At 39.9% G+C, this 14,529-nt stretch overlaps 1 protein-coding gene across 7 annotated transcripts in view; it reads right to left on the reverse strand.

The window, feature by feature from the left end:
* Nucleotides 1-14,529, reverse strand: part of KLF12 (KLF transcription factor 12) — a 247,079-nt gene that overhangs the window by 106,817 nt on the left and 125,733 nt on the right. For 6 of the 7 annotated variants that reach the window (XM_056555514.1, XM_056555515.1, XM_056555511.1 and 3 more), the window contains one exon: nt 10,608-10,690. In XM_056555514.1, coding sequence (XP_056411489.1) covers nt 10,608-10,673 — 66 coding nt within the window. In that variant the 5' untranslated portion in view covers nt 10,674-10,690. Of the gene's footprint in view, nt 1-10,589; nt 10,691-14,529 lie in introns of those variants that run through there. The other variant, XM_056555516.1, reaches the window with a different exon arrangement.

The following is a 14,529-nucleotide window of genomic DNA, read 5'->3' on the forward strand; positions in this document are numbered from 1 at the left end:
GCTATTTTGCGCTGCTGGATAGCACTTAACCCTTTAACGACGCAGGACGTATATTTACGTCCTTCGCCGTCTCCCGCGTCGGTCCCGGCGCTCATCAACGGCCGGGACCCGCGGCTAATACCACACATCACCGATCGCGGCGATGTGCGGTATTAACCCTTTAGAAGAGGCGGTCAAAGCTGACCGCCGCTTCTAAAGCGAAAGTGAAAGTATCCCGGCTAGTCAGTCGGGCTGTTCGGGACCGCTGCGGTGAAATCGCGGCGTCCCGAACAGCTTGCAGTACACCGGGAGGGGCCTTACCTGCCTCCTTGGTGTCCGATCAACGAATGACTGCTCCATGCCTGAGATCCAGGCAGGAGCAGTCAAGCGCCGATAACGCTGATCACAGGCGTGTTAATACACGCCAGTGATCAGCATAGGAGATCAGTGTGTGCAGTGTTATAGGTCCCTATGGGACCTATAACACTGCAAAAAAAAAAGTTTAAAAAAAAAGTGTTAATAAAAGTCATTTAACCCCTTCCCTAATAAAAGTTTGAATCACCCCCCTTTTCCATAAACCCCACGGTCAATGGCGTACGCGCAACAAAATTCCAAAGTCCAAAAAAGCGTATTTTGGTCACTTTTTATACCATTAAAAAATTAATAAAAAGTGATCAAAAAGTCCGATCAAAACAAAAATCGTACCGATAAAAACTTCAGATCACGGCGCAAAAAATGAGCCCTCATACCACCCTGTACATGGAAAAATAAAAAAGTTATATGGGTCAGAATAGGACATTTTAAAACTTATACATTTTCCTGCATGTAGTTATGATTTTTTCCAGAAGTACGACAAAATCAAACCTATATAAGTAGAGTATCATTTTAACCGTATGGACCTACAGAATAATGATAAGGTGTCATTTTTACCGAAATATGCACTGCGTAGAAACGGAAGCCCCCAAAAGTTACAAAATTGCGTTTTTTCTTTGATTTTGTCGCACAATGATTTTTTTTTCCGTTTTTGGGTAAAATGACTGATGTCACTGCAAAGTAGAATTGGTGACGCAAAAAATAAGCCATAATATGGATTTTTAGGTGGAAAATTGAAAGGGTTATGATTTTTAAAAGGTAAGGAGGAAAAAACGAAAGTGCAAAAACGGAAAAACCCTGAGTCCTTAAGGTGTTAATGCGAAGGCCCCGACATAAAAAAGCATCGTATGTCGATACTGACATCGACATGCGATGGCCTCTGAGAGGCCATCGTATTTCGATTTGATCATATGTCGGGGCCATCGTAGGTCGGGGGGTCACTGTATTATAAACCTCAAAAACATACAAGTTAACTATTCACAAATGTAAAAAACTTATAGGATAACTGAGAAGACAGGATAAATGTGGTTGTATTCTTGGATTTAGTTGCTGAGTGTGAGCTATTGTTTTCTGTTAGTTTAGAATCTGAAATGTTCCCTTCACTAGTAATAGGCTTAAAAACAGGAAATATGATGTATCTTCTTTGCTAAAAACCCTTATCTGAGATGTGTTAACGTCAGTAAGCTGCTTTTAGAACAAGGAAGGAAGGAATCAGACACCAACAGCAGAATATTACTTGTACCAATCAGTACTGTATCATCAGCAAAAGAAGCATAATAGAATTCCACAAAATGAGGGTACCCATCATGTGACTGTAAATTGGAAAATGTGATATAATAATTGCTGTCTATTTTCTGCCTGTATTTTTATATATGTAAGAAAGGCACATAAGATGCAATAACCATGATATAGCAGCCAGTACACTCTGCCGCACAAGGAGGATCTCCTACCTACAGTATAGTGGTAAGGCTAATGTCACCATTCAGAGATGCTGAGATGCTGCATACCCACTGAACTCAAGAATAACAAAGTATGCAGTAAGCTGCTTAGCTCCCACTAGTGGTAGCTATGAAAATTATTATTTAACCAAACGTCTCTGAAGGGATTTGGAGCTTTGGTTAAGAGAAACAACCACTATAGAAATAGATTAAGAAGTTGTTCGGCACCAAAAAAAAAAAATAATAACAATTTTTTTATACCCACGGTTAATTCCTGAATTATGATAACTATTCTGGTTCTTCTGTTATATGGTATGACTAACACTAGTTTCTCTATGCATCGGAAGCTAGTTTTTCTATGCATTCCTATTTAATGCTTATAATTTTGTCAGAGTGTTTTTTTAAACTAAATGGGCGACATTTATCATCATCTTTAGACTGATTTTTTGTATCTAGAAAATATGTAAAAAAAAAGGCGCAAGCAGGGTTTATTTGCACCTTTTTTGCGCCTTTTGGTTTACACATTTCTGCTGATTTCGAGTTGCAATCCACTGATCTTGGTAATACACATGATATGGAAGGGTTTTATGAACTGCGCCTTTTTGAAAAATCTCTAAAACTACACCAGCCCAGACTTAGCTTTTTGGTGTATGTGAAGAGAGAAATTTCAGAAAATTTGACCAGCACAAAATTTATCAAATGCTCTGTAAGTACATTTGGTGCTCCTACACATTACCAGCACACAAAAAAAGGTGTAGAAAAACACCTACAATGATAACTGACGGCCAATGTCCCCTTATTTGTGTTGCTCTTTAAGTAAAATCTGTATAACAATGAAGCTCTGAATACAGAATGTCTACAATGCATTCCATTAAATCATGAAATTCTTCTGTAGAGTTAACCCCTTAAGGACCAGGCCCATTTTATTTTTGCATTTTCGTTTTTTCCTCCTCGCCTTCTAATAATCATAACTCTCTTATATTTCCATCCACAGACCCATATGAGGGCTTGATTTTTGCGTCACCAATAGTACTTTGTAATTACATAACTTAATTTACCATAAAATGTACGGCGCAACCAAACAAATATAATTTATGTGGGAAAATTGAAAAGGAAACCGCAATTTAGCAAATTTTGGAAGGTTTTGTTTTCACGCTGTACACTTTCCGGTAAAAATGACATGTTTTCTTTATTCTGTGGGTCAATACAATTAAAATGATACCCATGATTATATTCTTTTCTATAATTGTACCGCTTAAAAAAAATCTCAAACCATTTTAACAAAGTTAGTATGTTTGAAATTGCCCTATTTTGACTACCTATAACTTTCTAATTTTTCCGTATATGGGGCGATATGAGGGCTCATTTTTTGTGCCATGATCTGTAGATTTTATCAGTATCACTTTTGCTTAGGTTTTACTTTTTATAAATTTTGTATAAATTTTTTTGGGAATAAAATGTGACAAAAAAGCAGCAATTTTGGACTTTATTTTTTATTTTTTTACGTTTACGCCGTTCACCGTACGGGATGATTAACAATATATTTTAATAGTTCAGACTTTTATGCACGCGGCGATACCAAATATGTGCATTAATAATTTTTTACGCTTTTTTGGGGGTAAAATGGGAAAAACGGACGTTTTACTTTTTTATTGGGGGAGGGGATTTTTCACATTTTTTTACTTTTTTATTTTACATTTTTTACCTTTTTTTTTTTTTTTTTTTTTTTTTTTACACTTTTTATGTTCCCATAGAGGACTATTCATAGCAATCAGTTGATTGCTAATACTGTGCAGTGCTATGTATAGGACACAGCACTGCTCAGTATTATCGGTGATCTTCTGGTCTGGTCTTCTCGATCTCAGACCAGAGCAGAAGATCCCGGGAGACGGCCGGAGCCAGGTGAGGGGACCTCCGGCCGCCATGCTAGATGATCGGATCCCCGTGGCAGCACGGGCGATCCGATCATCCGTTAAAAGTACTGGAATGCCGCAGATGCTGTGATCTGTATTGATGACGGCATCGGAGGGGTTAATGGCGGACATCCGCGCGATCGCGGATGTCCGCTATTAACGGCGAGTCCCTGGCTGCCGATAGCAGCCGGGACCTGCCGGGCATGACGCGAGCACCGCTCCGGTGCTCGCGATCATGTCGGCGCGTAAATGTACGTCATGGTGCGTTAAGTACCACATCACCATGACGTACATTTACGTCCATTGTCGTTAAGGGGTACTCCGGTGGAATTTTTTTTTTTTTTTTTTTATGAACTGATGCCAGAAAGTTAAAACAGATTTGGAAATTACTTCTATTTAAAAATCTCAATCCTTCCAGTACTTATCAGCTGCTGTATACTACAGAGGAAGTTCTTTTCTTTTTGAATTTCTTTTCTGTCTGACCACAGTGCTCTCTGCTGACACCTCTGTCCATGTCAGGAACTGTCCAGAGCAGGATAGGTTTGCTATAAAGATTTGCTCCTGCTCTGGACAGTTCCTGACATGGACAGAGGTGTCAGCAGAAAGCACTGTGGTCAAACTGTTAAGGAATTCAGAAAGAAAAGAACTTCCTGTGGAGCATACAGTAACTGCTAAGTACTGGAAGGATTACGATTTTTAAATAAAAGTAATTAGCAAATCTGCTTAACTTTCTGGCACCAGTTGATTTAAAAAAAAATTCCCCACCAGAGTACACCTCTAATTTTTGTTTATAAAAGGCTTCTTCTCTTTAGAACCCTGTTCAATAATCTAAATATGGTTTTGTTCTGGTACATGTGCTCCCCTATTATTTGTAAAATAACACAACTCTTCTGTCTACATCACAATAAAATTCAATAGAAGTTAATGTGTAATGGGCTTACTCAGTAATACAACCGGCATTCCATCAACTGTGTATTCTTAACAATATAATTACTGCACAGAAAATTGAAATAGATGGGCTTTTTTCATAGAGGAAATTATTTGGAATTTTCTAATATGCCCATAGCATAATAGGGTGAGAGGGAAACCCATCAAGGCAGTCAGCTTTAAATAATGGCTTATTAAAACACTTATTTCCACTTGTAATAAATAGCAATTCAGGCAGAGTTAAGTCGCCTCTTTAAAGTACCACAATGAAATACTTTACACCAAACAACCGTGATGAAAATAACCTGATTAAGTATGCATGATCCTCATTTCCATCCGTCCTAGCTGCACATTAATACTAGGCATATAACTTCTAGCGGAAGGCAAAGCATTAGAACCCTGTTATCTATCTGACATGAAACTATACACTTGTTTTTGCCCCTCAATTAAAATTAATAAATGCAAACAAAAGGATAAAGGAAATAAGTGCTATGGAAAAGGTTTGTGTTTCTCCGAGTCTGAAGTTGTATTTTGAAAATAAGGTAATACAGATGTAAAATATATTTGTTTAAATATGTCCTACTGTATATGTTTCTATTTGCCTCTAGAAATCAATCTGATGAATTCTAAAACGAGACTGTTTGGGGGAGATTTATCATTGCTTTTAGAGCATTTTTTTTTGGTCTATGTTTTGGCGCAGTTCAGACGCAAGCAGCATATTTAGCGACTTTTTTGCAACTTTTGATATAGACAGTTTCACTCTTTTTGCCTGACATCACGTATTTATCATTTGCGACTTTTTGTCAAAAGTCGCCATTTTGTGCGCAAAGCTACACCACCTACCAGAAGGCGTGAGAATCACTTCTACCTTCCACAATTCAACCTTTAACCTCTTGTGGGTGACAGCGTCCCACTCCCCTTCTATGACACACTTAGGAGCTGAAAGCGGGTCATAGCTGGGTGGTTCTGGCAGGTATCTGCCACCAGGACCCATCTCTAATGCCAGACATCACCGATTACGGTGATGCCCAGCTTTAACCCCTTAGACACCGCAATCAAATTTGATTGTAGCATCTAAGATGTAATTAAAAATGTCCCGGCAGCTCTGTGAAAGTAAGTAAAAACACCTAACCTACCAAATTCAGGACCAGGGAAAGTGCCTACTTCCCTCCTTCACAAGCATCTAGAAAAAGTGTATGTGGTCGAGCTTTTCCCGCCACAGCAGAGCTGCGCAAAATTCATCATCCTGCTGCACCTTCTTGATAAATAAGATGCAAGCTAGTGAAACCCACCACCCAAATAAATGTGGGGAAATAGCTCTACCATAGGCATTCTTTGATAAGTATGGGCCTTTAGGTTTAGTTTTGTTAAAGTTATTTGTTTATATCTTTACCATTAAGGCTATGTTCATATAGCCGAATTTCAGTGCAGAATTTCACGGAAGAATTCTGTCAACATCTAAAGCACATTGGGGGAGATTTATTAATCAACCTGAAACCCTAATTGTCAGTTTTTTTTCCCACAGCAACCAATCACAGCTCATAGTTCATATCTTAACGAGCTCTGGTAAAGTTGAGCTGTGATTGGTTGTTATGGGAAAGAAACAGACAGTTAGGGTTTCAGGCTGATTGATAAATATAGGCCAATATGTTTAAAGGTGTACTCCGCCCCTAGACATCTTATCTATCCAAGGATAGGGGATAAGATGTCTGATCGCAGGGGTCCCGCTACTGGGGACCCCCACGATCTCTCCTGCAGCCCCCTGAGTCATCAGCTCTCCGGAGCAAAGTTTGCTCCGTGGCTGATGACAGGGGCCGGCGGGCTCCGCCCCTCATTACATCATGTCCCGCCCCCTTAATGCAAGTCTATGGGAGGGGGAGTGGTAACAGTCACGCCCCTCCCATAGACTTGCATTAAGGGGGCGGGGTGTGAAGTCATGAGGGGCGGAGCCATGACATCACGAACCACCAGTCCCTGTATCATGAGTCATCAGCCACAGAGCAAACCTAGCTCCGGAGAGCTTATGACTCAGGGTGCTGCAGGAGAGATTGCGGGGGTCCTCAGCGATCAGACATCTTATCCACTATTCTTGGATAGGGGATAAGATGTCTAGGGACAAAGTACCCCTTTAATGTAATTTTGCTGTCCTATTCACACAGCGGAAATTCCGCCACGGAAATTCTGCATTCCGCAAAATTTTAAGACCTGTCTTTTAATTTTGCGAAATTGCGGGCAGAATCCCAATGACGTCAATGCGGCTTTTAATTTCGTTTCGTGTCTTACGCAATCAGAAAATTCTGCCGCAATTCCGCTCAGCAAGCTTTACTGAACGGAATTTGTGCAGAATTGCACATAGTCTGCCGTGTGAACATAGCCTAAGATAGTTATTTGAGTCTACAAAAAGTGGTCTGCTATTTCTCCACCACTCTGATCCTTGGGTCTGGTATTGCAGCTCAGTACCATTTACTCCAGTATAGCTGAACTGCAACACAGGACATAATCCGTGGACAACAGACAACAGTTTGGCTATTCCTGGGGTAAAAACAGATTCTTCAATGTAGTCTCAAACAACCCTACAAGAAATCATGACCCCAAGAATCCTTATAAAATCTTTATAACAATTTAGCTGCAAAATACTGAGCTTCTAAAATGTCTAGAGGCACCTAAAGTGGTTTTCGTATTTACCCCAAGTCAATAAAGAAGTGTTTCACCCTGTTTTTGCCATCTCTTCAGGCTGTGATTTTTCACTTTCAATAGGGAGGTTAAAAACTTTGGCGTAATTTGGCGCTTCGATAATTACAACATGTGAAAACAGCTTCATACATATAAAGGAAAAATGTAACAAAATTCACTGTAGAAATGGGGAAAAAATGGAAGAAGAGTAAATGACCCCCCATATGTTAATCCAGTCAAATAACAGTATATTTACCCCATAAAGTGGCACTCCAGTGGAAAAAAATTTTTTTTAAATCAACTTGTGCTAGAAAGTTGAACATATTTGTAAATTACTTCTATTAAAAAATATTTGTCTTTCCCAGTACTTATTAGCAGATGTATGCTACAGAGGAAATTCTTTTATTTTTGAATTTCTTTTTTGTCTTGTCCACAGTGCTCTCTGCTGACACACTGATGCCTATATCAGGAACTGTCCAGAGCAGGAGAAAATTCCCATAGCAAACCTATGCTGCTCTGGACCATTCCTGACACGGACAAAGGTGTCACCAGAGAGCACTGTGGACAAGACCAAAAAGAAATTTGAAAATAATTCCTCTGTAGCATACAGCTGCTAATAAGTGCCGGAAGGATTAAGATTTTTTAAATAGAAGTAATTTACAAATCTGTTTAACTTTCTGGCACCAGTTCATTTAAAAAAAAAAGTTTTCCATCGGAGTACCCCTTTAAGGACAATGGAAGTAAATGTACGTCCTGATGCGTTGGTAGTTAACGCATCAGGACATACATTACATTATCATACACGGCAGGTCCCGGCTGCTATCAGCAGCCAAGGATCCAATGGTAATGGCGGACATCAGCGATCGCACTGATGTCCGCCAATAACCCCTCAGATGCCGTGATCAATACAGATCACGGCACCTGCGACAGTGCGGGCGTTTGAATGGGTGATCGGATGGCAGATGATCGGATCTGCTCTGGCCGCCATCCTGGGGTCTTCTTCTCTGGTCTGACATCGAGCAGACAGAGAAGATCGCTGATAATACAGATCAGTGCTGTGCCTAATCTAATGAAGTCCAAAATTGCAGCTTTTTTGTCACATCACATTCCAAAATTTTTTACAAATAAACTAAGATAACGGTGCAAATAATGAGCCCTCATACAGCCCCGCACACGGAAAAATGAGAAAGTTATAGGTAGTCAAAATAGAGTGATTTTTAAACATAGTAATTTTGTTTTAAAAAAATTAGATTTTTTTAAAGCAGTACAATAATAGAAAAGCATGTAACCAAGGGTATCATTTTAATCATATTGACCCACAGAATAAAGAAAGCATGTCATTTTTAATGTAAAGTGTACAGCGTGAAAACAAAGCCTTTCAAAATTAGCTTATCTGCGGTTTTCTTTTTAAGTTCCCCACACAAATAATTTTTTTTGGTTGTGCCTCACATTTTATGGTAAAATTAGAGGTGTCATTACAAAGGACAATCGGTCAAGCAAAAAACAAGCCCTCATATGGGTCTGTGGATGGAAATATAGAGTTATGATTTTTAGAAAGGGTGGAGGAAAAAACAAAAATGCAAAAATAAAATTGGCCTAGTCCTTAAGGCCAAAATGGTCCTTAAAGGGTTATTCCAGCAATGTTTTTTTTTATTTGACTAGGCTACAGGGGCTGTAAAGTTAGTGTAGTTTATAATATAGTGTCTGCACACTATATTATGTACAAATAATATAAACAAACTATATTATGTACAAATATTTTTGTCCTAATATTTATTTTTAAAGGACATCTGCAGCGTGATTAACACTTATCCCCTATCCACAGGATAGGGGATAAGTGTTTGATCGCAGGGGGTCCGACCGCTGGGACCCCCTGTGATCTCCTGTATGGGGCCGCAGCTGTCCCGTGCAGGGGGCGTGCCGGCCGCAGCATGACGTTGCAGACGGCACGCCTCCTCCATATATCTCTATGGGAGAGGCAGGGAGGCAGCGTTCGTGGCTCCCCGCCTACCCCATAGAACTGTATGGGGACGGGGAGGAGACGGGGCGTCACCGTCGACCTCTAGGTCGACGCTACGCGCCTTAGCGCTCACCATGAGCGCTAATGGCGGCGCCCCGTTAGGGAGATCGCGGGGAGTCCCAGCGGTCGGACCCCCGCAATCAAACACTTATCCCCTATCCTGTGGATAGGGGATAAGTGTCATACCGCTGCAGTTGTCCTTTAATAGCATACAAATGACTCAGGTCTCGGTATTTCCGAGGTTTCAGTGCATTGAGACATGACATCACAAGTTAGGAGTGCAAAGGAAGGCTGTCCTGCTTCAATGGGTGGAGCGACCGCTGGGTGGGAGAGACATCATTCTGCAACAGCTGTAGGCACCCTGGTTAGAAAACACTGGTCTTTTAAACAAAATGTAACTCATTTGTGTTTCAATGGGTGGGGTGGCTGATGTGTGGGAGGGAGGAAAGTGACCTCAAACTTTTAAACAAGAAACTATGGGATGTGTAGTTTGAGAGAATGATCGCCAACAGGAAATACCCAGTTCACAAAAAGATAGCCACAGAGTTATGGTAATCTCACAACATAGCCATTTAGCCCCCAAGACAAGTGCAGATCTTTCCAAACATGTCCATTACTGTCAGCCAGGTACATACTAAAATCCCCTTATGATGGATAACCCCTTTAAGGGGTTAAAGTCCACAAAGCAACTAATGGGGTAAAAAAATGAGTGCAAATAAACATAGGGCTTTTGAGGCTACTCTCACACAAGTCAGATACACTGAAGATTTTCATATGCATTTGTATGCGAAAAATCTACATAAAATTAAATTGCAAACAATCTTTCACATGATGTAGCAAAAATTGACAGGAAATTGAACTGTGATGTAGATTTTCAATCCGTGTCGCGTCAATTTAGGGTATGCTGCAGATACAGATGACTTAAATAGGGATATCAAAATTGTCAAAAAATTACTTTTACAGATTTTGATGCAGAAACCCTGAGGACCTACAGTAAGATCCGCAACGGTGGGTTTGGGACATTACTTTTGTTTGACTTAAAAAATCTTCATCAAAAAAACGTTTTGGTATGGATTTGCCTCTGTGGATTTACTGCAGATCATTAGATCAGACAGGGAAAAAAAATTGGCATTGTGTACCAGTTATACCCATAGAAACCAGATTTAAGTATAAGCAGCCATATTATTCCTTTTTGGCAAATGTAACTTATTTCTTAGTGCTGAACACAATGACACAAAGCAGCTCATGTGAAATAGAGTGCAGTACCTAGTAAAGTCTGCTTACCACTTGCTCAGATTCCAGTAGCTCGGTTTTGACTCTTGCTGCCGGCATCCCGTCCAGCATTAACATTCTGCTTTCAAAGATATCTGTTTTACAAGAGAAAAAAGAATTAGTGAGCTTTTTTTCATACGTCCAACATTTCATTGTATATTTCTTTTAAATGTCAATAAAATATTTTTGAAAGAAATAAATAAAGGAAGGAAACCAGACGAAAATAGAGCCATGTTTTATTATAGAATTACCATGAGCATCTGCCAAAAGTGCGAATTTCAAGCCTAACCTACAGCCACATGCCAGTAAGTCAAGTCATCTATGTCTGCTGTCACTACCTACAGTCAAGTCAAGACTATAGTCAAGTCCATTATAGTCAGTGTGGCTGTCCTAAAGTCTGTCAAAGTCACTACAAGTCACAGCAAGCTGCAAGGTCCTTCTGTGTTACTAGCCACCTTTCTGGGATCCTGGCTTAGCTGTAAAGACTGTTACCATCTGTCTACCTCAGTAAAGCTACCGTTAACCCTAAACTGGTCTTGGACTATTATTGCCCTGCCTAACCTTAGGATAGCAGTACTACTGTACGGGTGGTTACTGGGAAAACCACGCCCTGGCGTCACAACCATTTAGGGGTTCATAACACCTGCCCCTGGGCTACAACATCTGCCCCATACACCTCACCTTCACACCCAGTGGCACACCACAGATGGAATGCCAGTGAGTTTTGGGGTTTATTCAGCAATAAAAGTATTGTGAAAAATAAAATCCATTTGTAATATTACAGCTGAATCTGGTGTAGAGGTCCTCATGTGAGTAAAAGACCCCCTTTAAAAACTTTCCCGGCATTAAGATCATGCATCAGATCCGGAGCTTGATATAAGTGCCAAAAGACTATGGAAACTTCCACTGCAAGTCAATCCTGCAACCCTAACTGCATGGGGATTTTTTCCATTATGCATATTAAAGTACAATTTACAGTGTTTACATGAAAGATCTCTGACTAGATTGTATTACATCAGCACCTACGTTAAAATAGGGATCTTTAAATGTCAGTTTAACTTAGTAAAATAAACCATAACTACAACTTTATCCAAGTACAGAGGTTACAGCGCCAGTCATTTAACTCTTTTTAGTGTAACCATCCTGTGTTGGTTTTTCTTTGCTATATTGCAGTGGATATGCAGGTCCATGTCATATCATAGCGTGTAACTCATGGATTGTAAAACAAGTTGACCAACCAACATACTAACATAAAAGATATAGTGGAGTGGAATAGATGTAAATAGAAGACTAGGTGGAGCTGCAATACCAAAAACAACATATGAACAGGTGTAGCACTGCTTGCAGAAGAAAGCAAAAGGGGTTTTTCGATTTTTAAAAGGTTTTCAGTGTCAACAGAAGACACAAAGGAATGCATTTATTATTTGCTCAGTTTCTTGTGTTACGTGTATGTTGCTAAAGCTATTGATACACTGCTAATTTATTATTATTTGAATGCCTTATCTATTTCATGGGTTGGGCACCAATAGTATGTTAACTATATAATACACCAATCCTTGATTTAAAGGGGTTGTTCAGTGTCAGAAAAACACGGCTTCTTTGGAAAGAAAGTTTTTTCAGCACTTTTTTTCTTTGTTAAAAAATGAAGAAAGCAACAAAGCAAGCCCCAATGCAGAGGTGAGGCTTAGATCAGAACATAAAAGGGGTACTCCACTGGCCAGCATACCGAACTAAATGTTCCGAATGCTGTGTTCTCGCTGCGGAGGTCGGCCATGTCCCTTGTGACATCATGGCCACACTCTCCATGCAAGTCTATGGGAAGGGGCGTGGCGGCCAATACGCCCCATCCAATAGACTTGCATTGGAGGGGGCATGGCCATAACGTCACGAGGGGCATGGCCGACCCCCGCAGTGCGAACACAGCATTCGGAACATTTAGTTCCAAACGCTAGCCAGTGGAGCATCCCTTTAAAGGTCCTTCATGAGCTGAGTGCACAGCCTATTAGAGTTTATCTAAGGTCACCTACAAATTCAATCAGACTTTAAAATTATGGGTAATACCATGAAGTGCATCTTGTGTGTGCCGTCCTTCCTATTCTTGTGTTCTAATTGTATGTTATTAATGGATAACCTAAACTTATAGAAATTGTCTTTGCAAATCCCTATAAAGACTTTTCCGAACATCATCCTCTTCTCAGCAGATATACTATGGCACACTAATGCACAATGAAAATGAAGACCCTAAAATGTCACTGTGAGGATGCTTTAAGCTGGTAATACAAAATAAGAGCACTGTATTATCTGCTATTTGTACTTAATGGAAGGTTGCAGTAATTTGTACCAGTGCATTCAAGTGAAGAGCACCCATAATTCACAAGGCAGTGTGCTACAGAATGGCAATTATATATCTACTCCAGAGCGATCTTGTCTTAGCAAGAGCTTAATATCCCTGACAATGTGACAAGTCAGCACTGCAAGTTTGGCTGGATTTCAGGGACTTGACCTGCTTCAGACACTATATCACCTCCATACTCTGGCATCACATCCTGTTCTCTGCTTCTTCAATTAAGCCCTAAATGGGACACTTCATTTTGCACAAACTTCATCAAGTCATCTCTCTGTTTTCTTGAGATTTTTATCTGTTTTAACTGCTGACCTTTCTAAATTTATCATAAGAGTTTACAGATTTTAGAGCAAAGTAGGTCATTGGTTATTCTAGGTCTGCTGCATTACAGAATGGAGTAAAAAATGGTATGTGAATCAGTGCTTGACTGATAGTTAACAGTTCTTGCTTTAAAGGGGTACTTCAGGAAATCTAAATTTATCAGTCTAATTGCAGGGGTCTGGCCGCTTTATTTATTTATTTATTTTTTTGTGTTGTTATTTCACAGTCTAGGCCCATTGGTTAAAAAAAAATAATAATAATAAAAAAAAATATATAAAAAAATTGATCAACCCTTTGGGTGTATGCTGGATCCAAAAGACTGAATCTTGTTTTTTTTCCCCTGAGAAGTTAATTTTCTCTTATAAAGTCCTGGAGGCCCATGCCATGAGTCAGGAATATCGGAGGCATAGAAATAGGGAATGGAGATTTGGGGGGGGGGGGGTTCAGCTCATAAAGATCAGATTGTATTCTAGTTACACCTTCTGCAATACATTTTAATGTAATTTAGTAGCAGAGTCGAGGGGGGTTTAGGGGTAAGCTCATTGTGCTGAACTGGTACATAATCTTATGGTTTAGAAGTTTGCATTGGGTTACGGAAGTACCAACGTCAGGCTGACACTAAATTACCTGAATGTACCAAATTTCTGGGGTAGAAGTCTGATACAGTAACTGTGCAGTCACATGGGACATGGTAAGGCGAGTCTCTAAGATCAGTTTGGCAGAATTTTGTGCATGCCCTGAGGTTGGAGGAGCAGATGTTTGGCAGTGGGGAACTTCTGACCTCAGCATCAGGACCTGTACACTAAAGTATTTTTGTCATCTTCTAGAACTCCAACATTTTTTATGTACTATTAGAAATATAACACCAACATACAAAAATATATGCCATCTAGCCATGGGCAGTGCCTGGTATGTCACTTCAGTTCTATACACTCAAATGGGTAACTGCAATTACAGACAATTAATAAATGTCCTAATCTAGTAAAACCTTACCATTTCACATATAACTTATAGACTATATACCGGTAATAAGAAAAATGCATAGGCAGCCATTCTACATGGTTATTATTAGTAAATATTTACTTCATTATAAGAGCATTCTGCTAGCCACTTTCTAGGATTACAGCCCTTTAAAATTCAGTGTGCATGCCCAGTATACCTGTCAGCAGACACAGGATGTTGTATGACAGCCCCTGTATGTTATCTTAGCTGTAAAAGGACAATCTACAGTCTGATAAAGAATCTGTAGGGCAAATGGTGAACATGAAA

Source organism: Hyla sarda, chromosome 2 (assembly GCF_029499605.1).
Source record: "Hyla sarda isolate aHylSar1 chromosome 2, aHylSar1.hap1, whole genome shotgun sequence".
Taxonomy (NCBI): Eukaryota; Metazoa; Chordata; class Amphibia; order Anura; family Hylidae; genus Hyla; species Hyla sarda.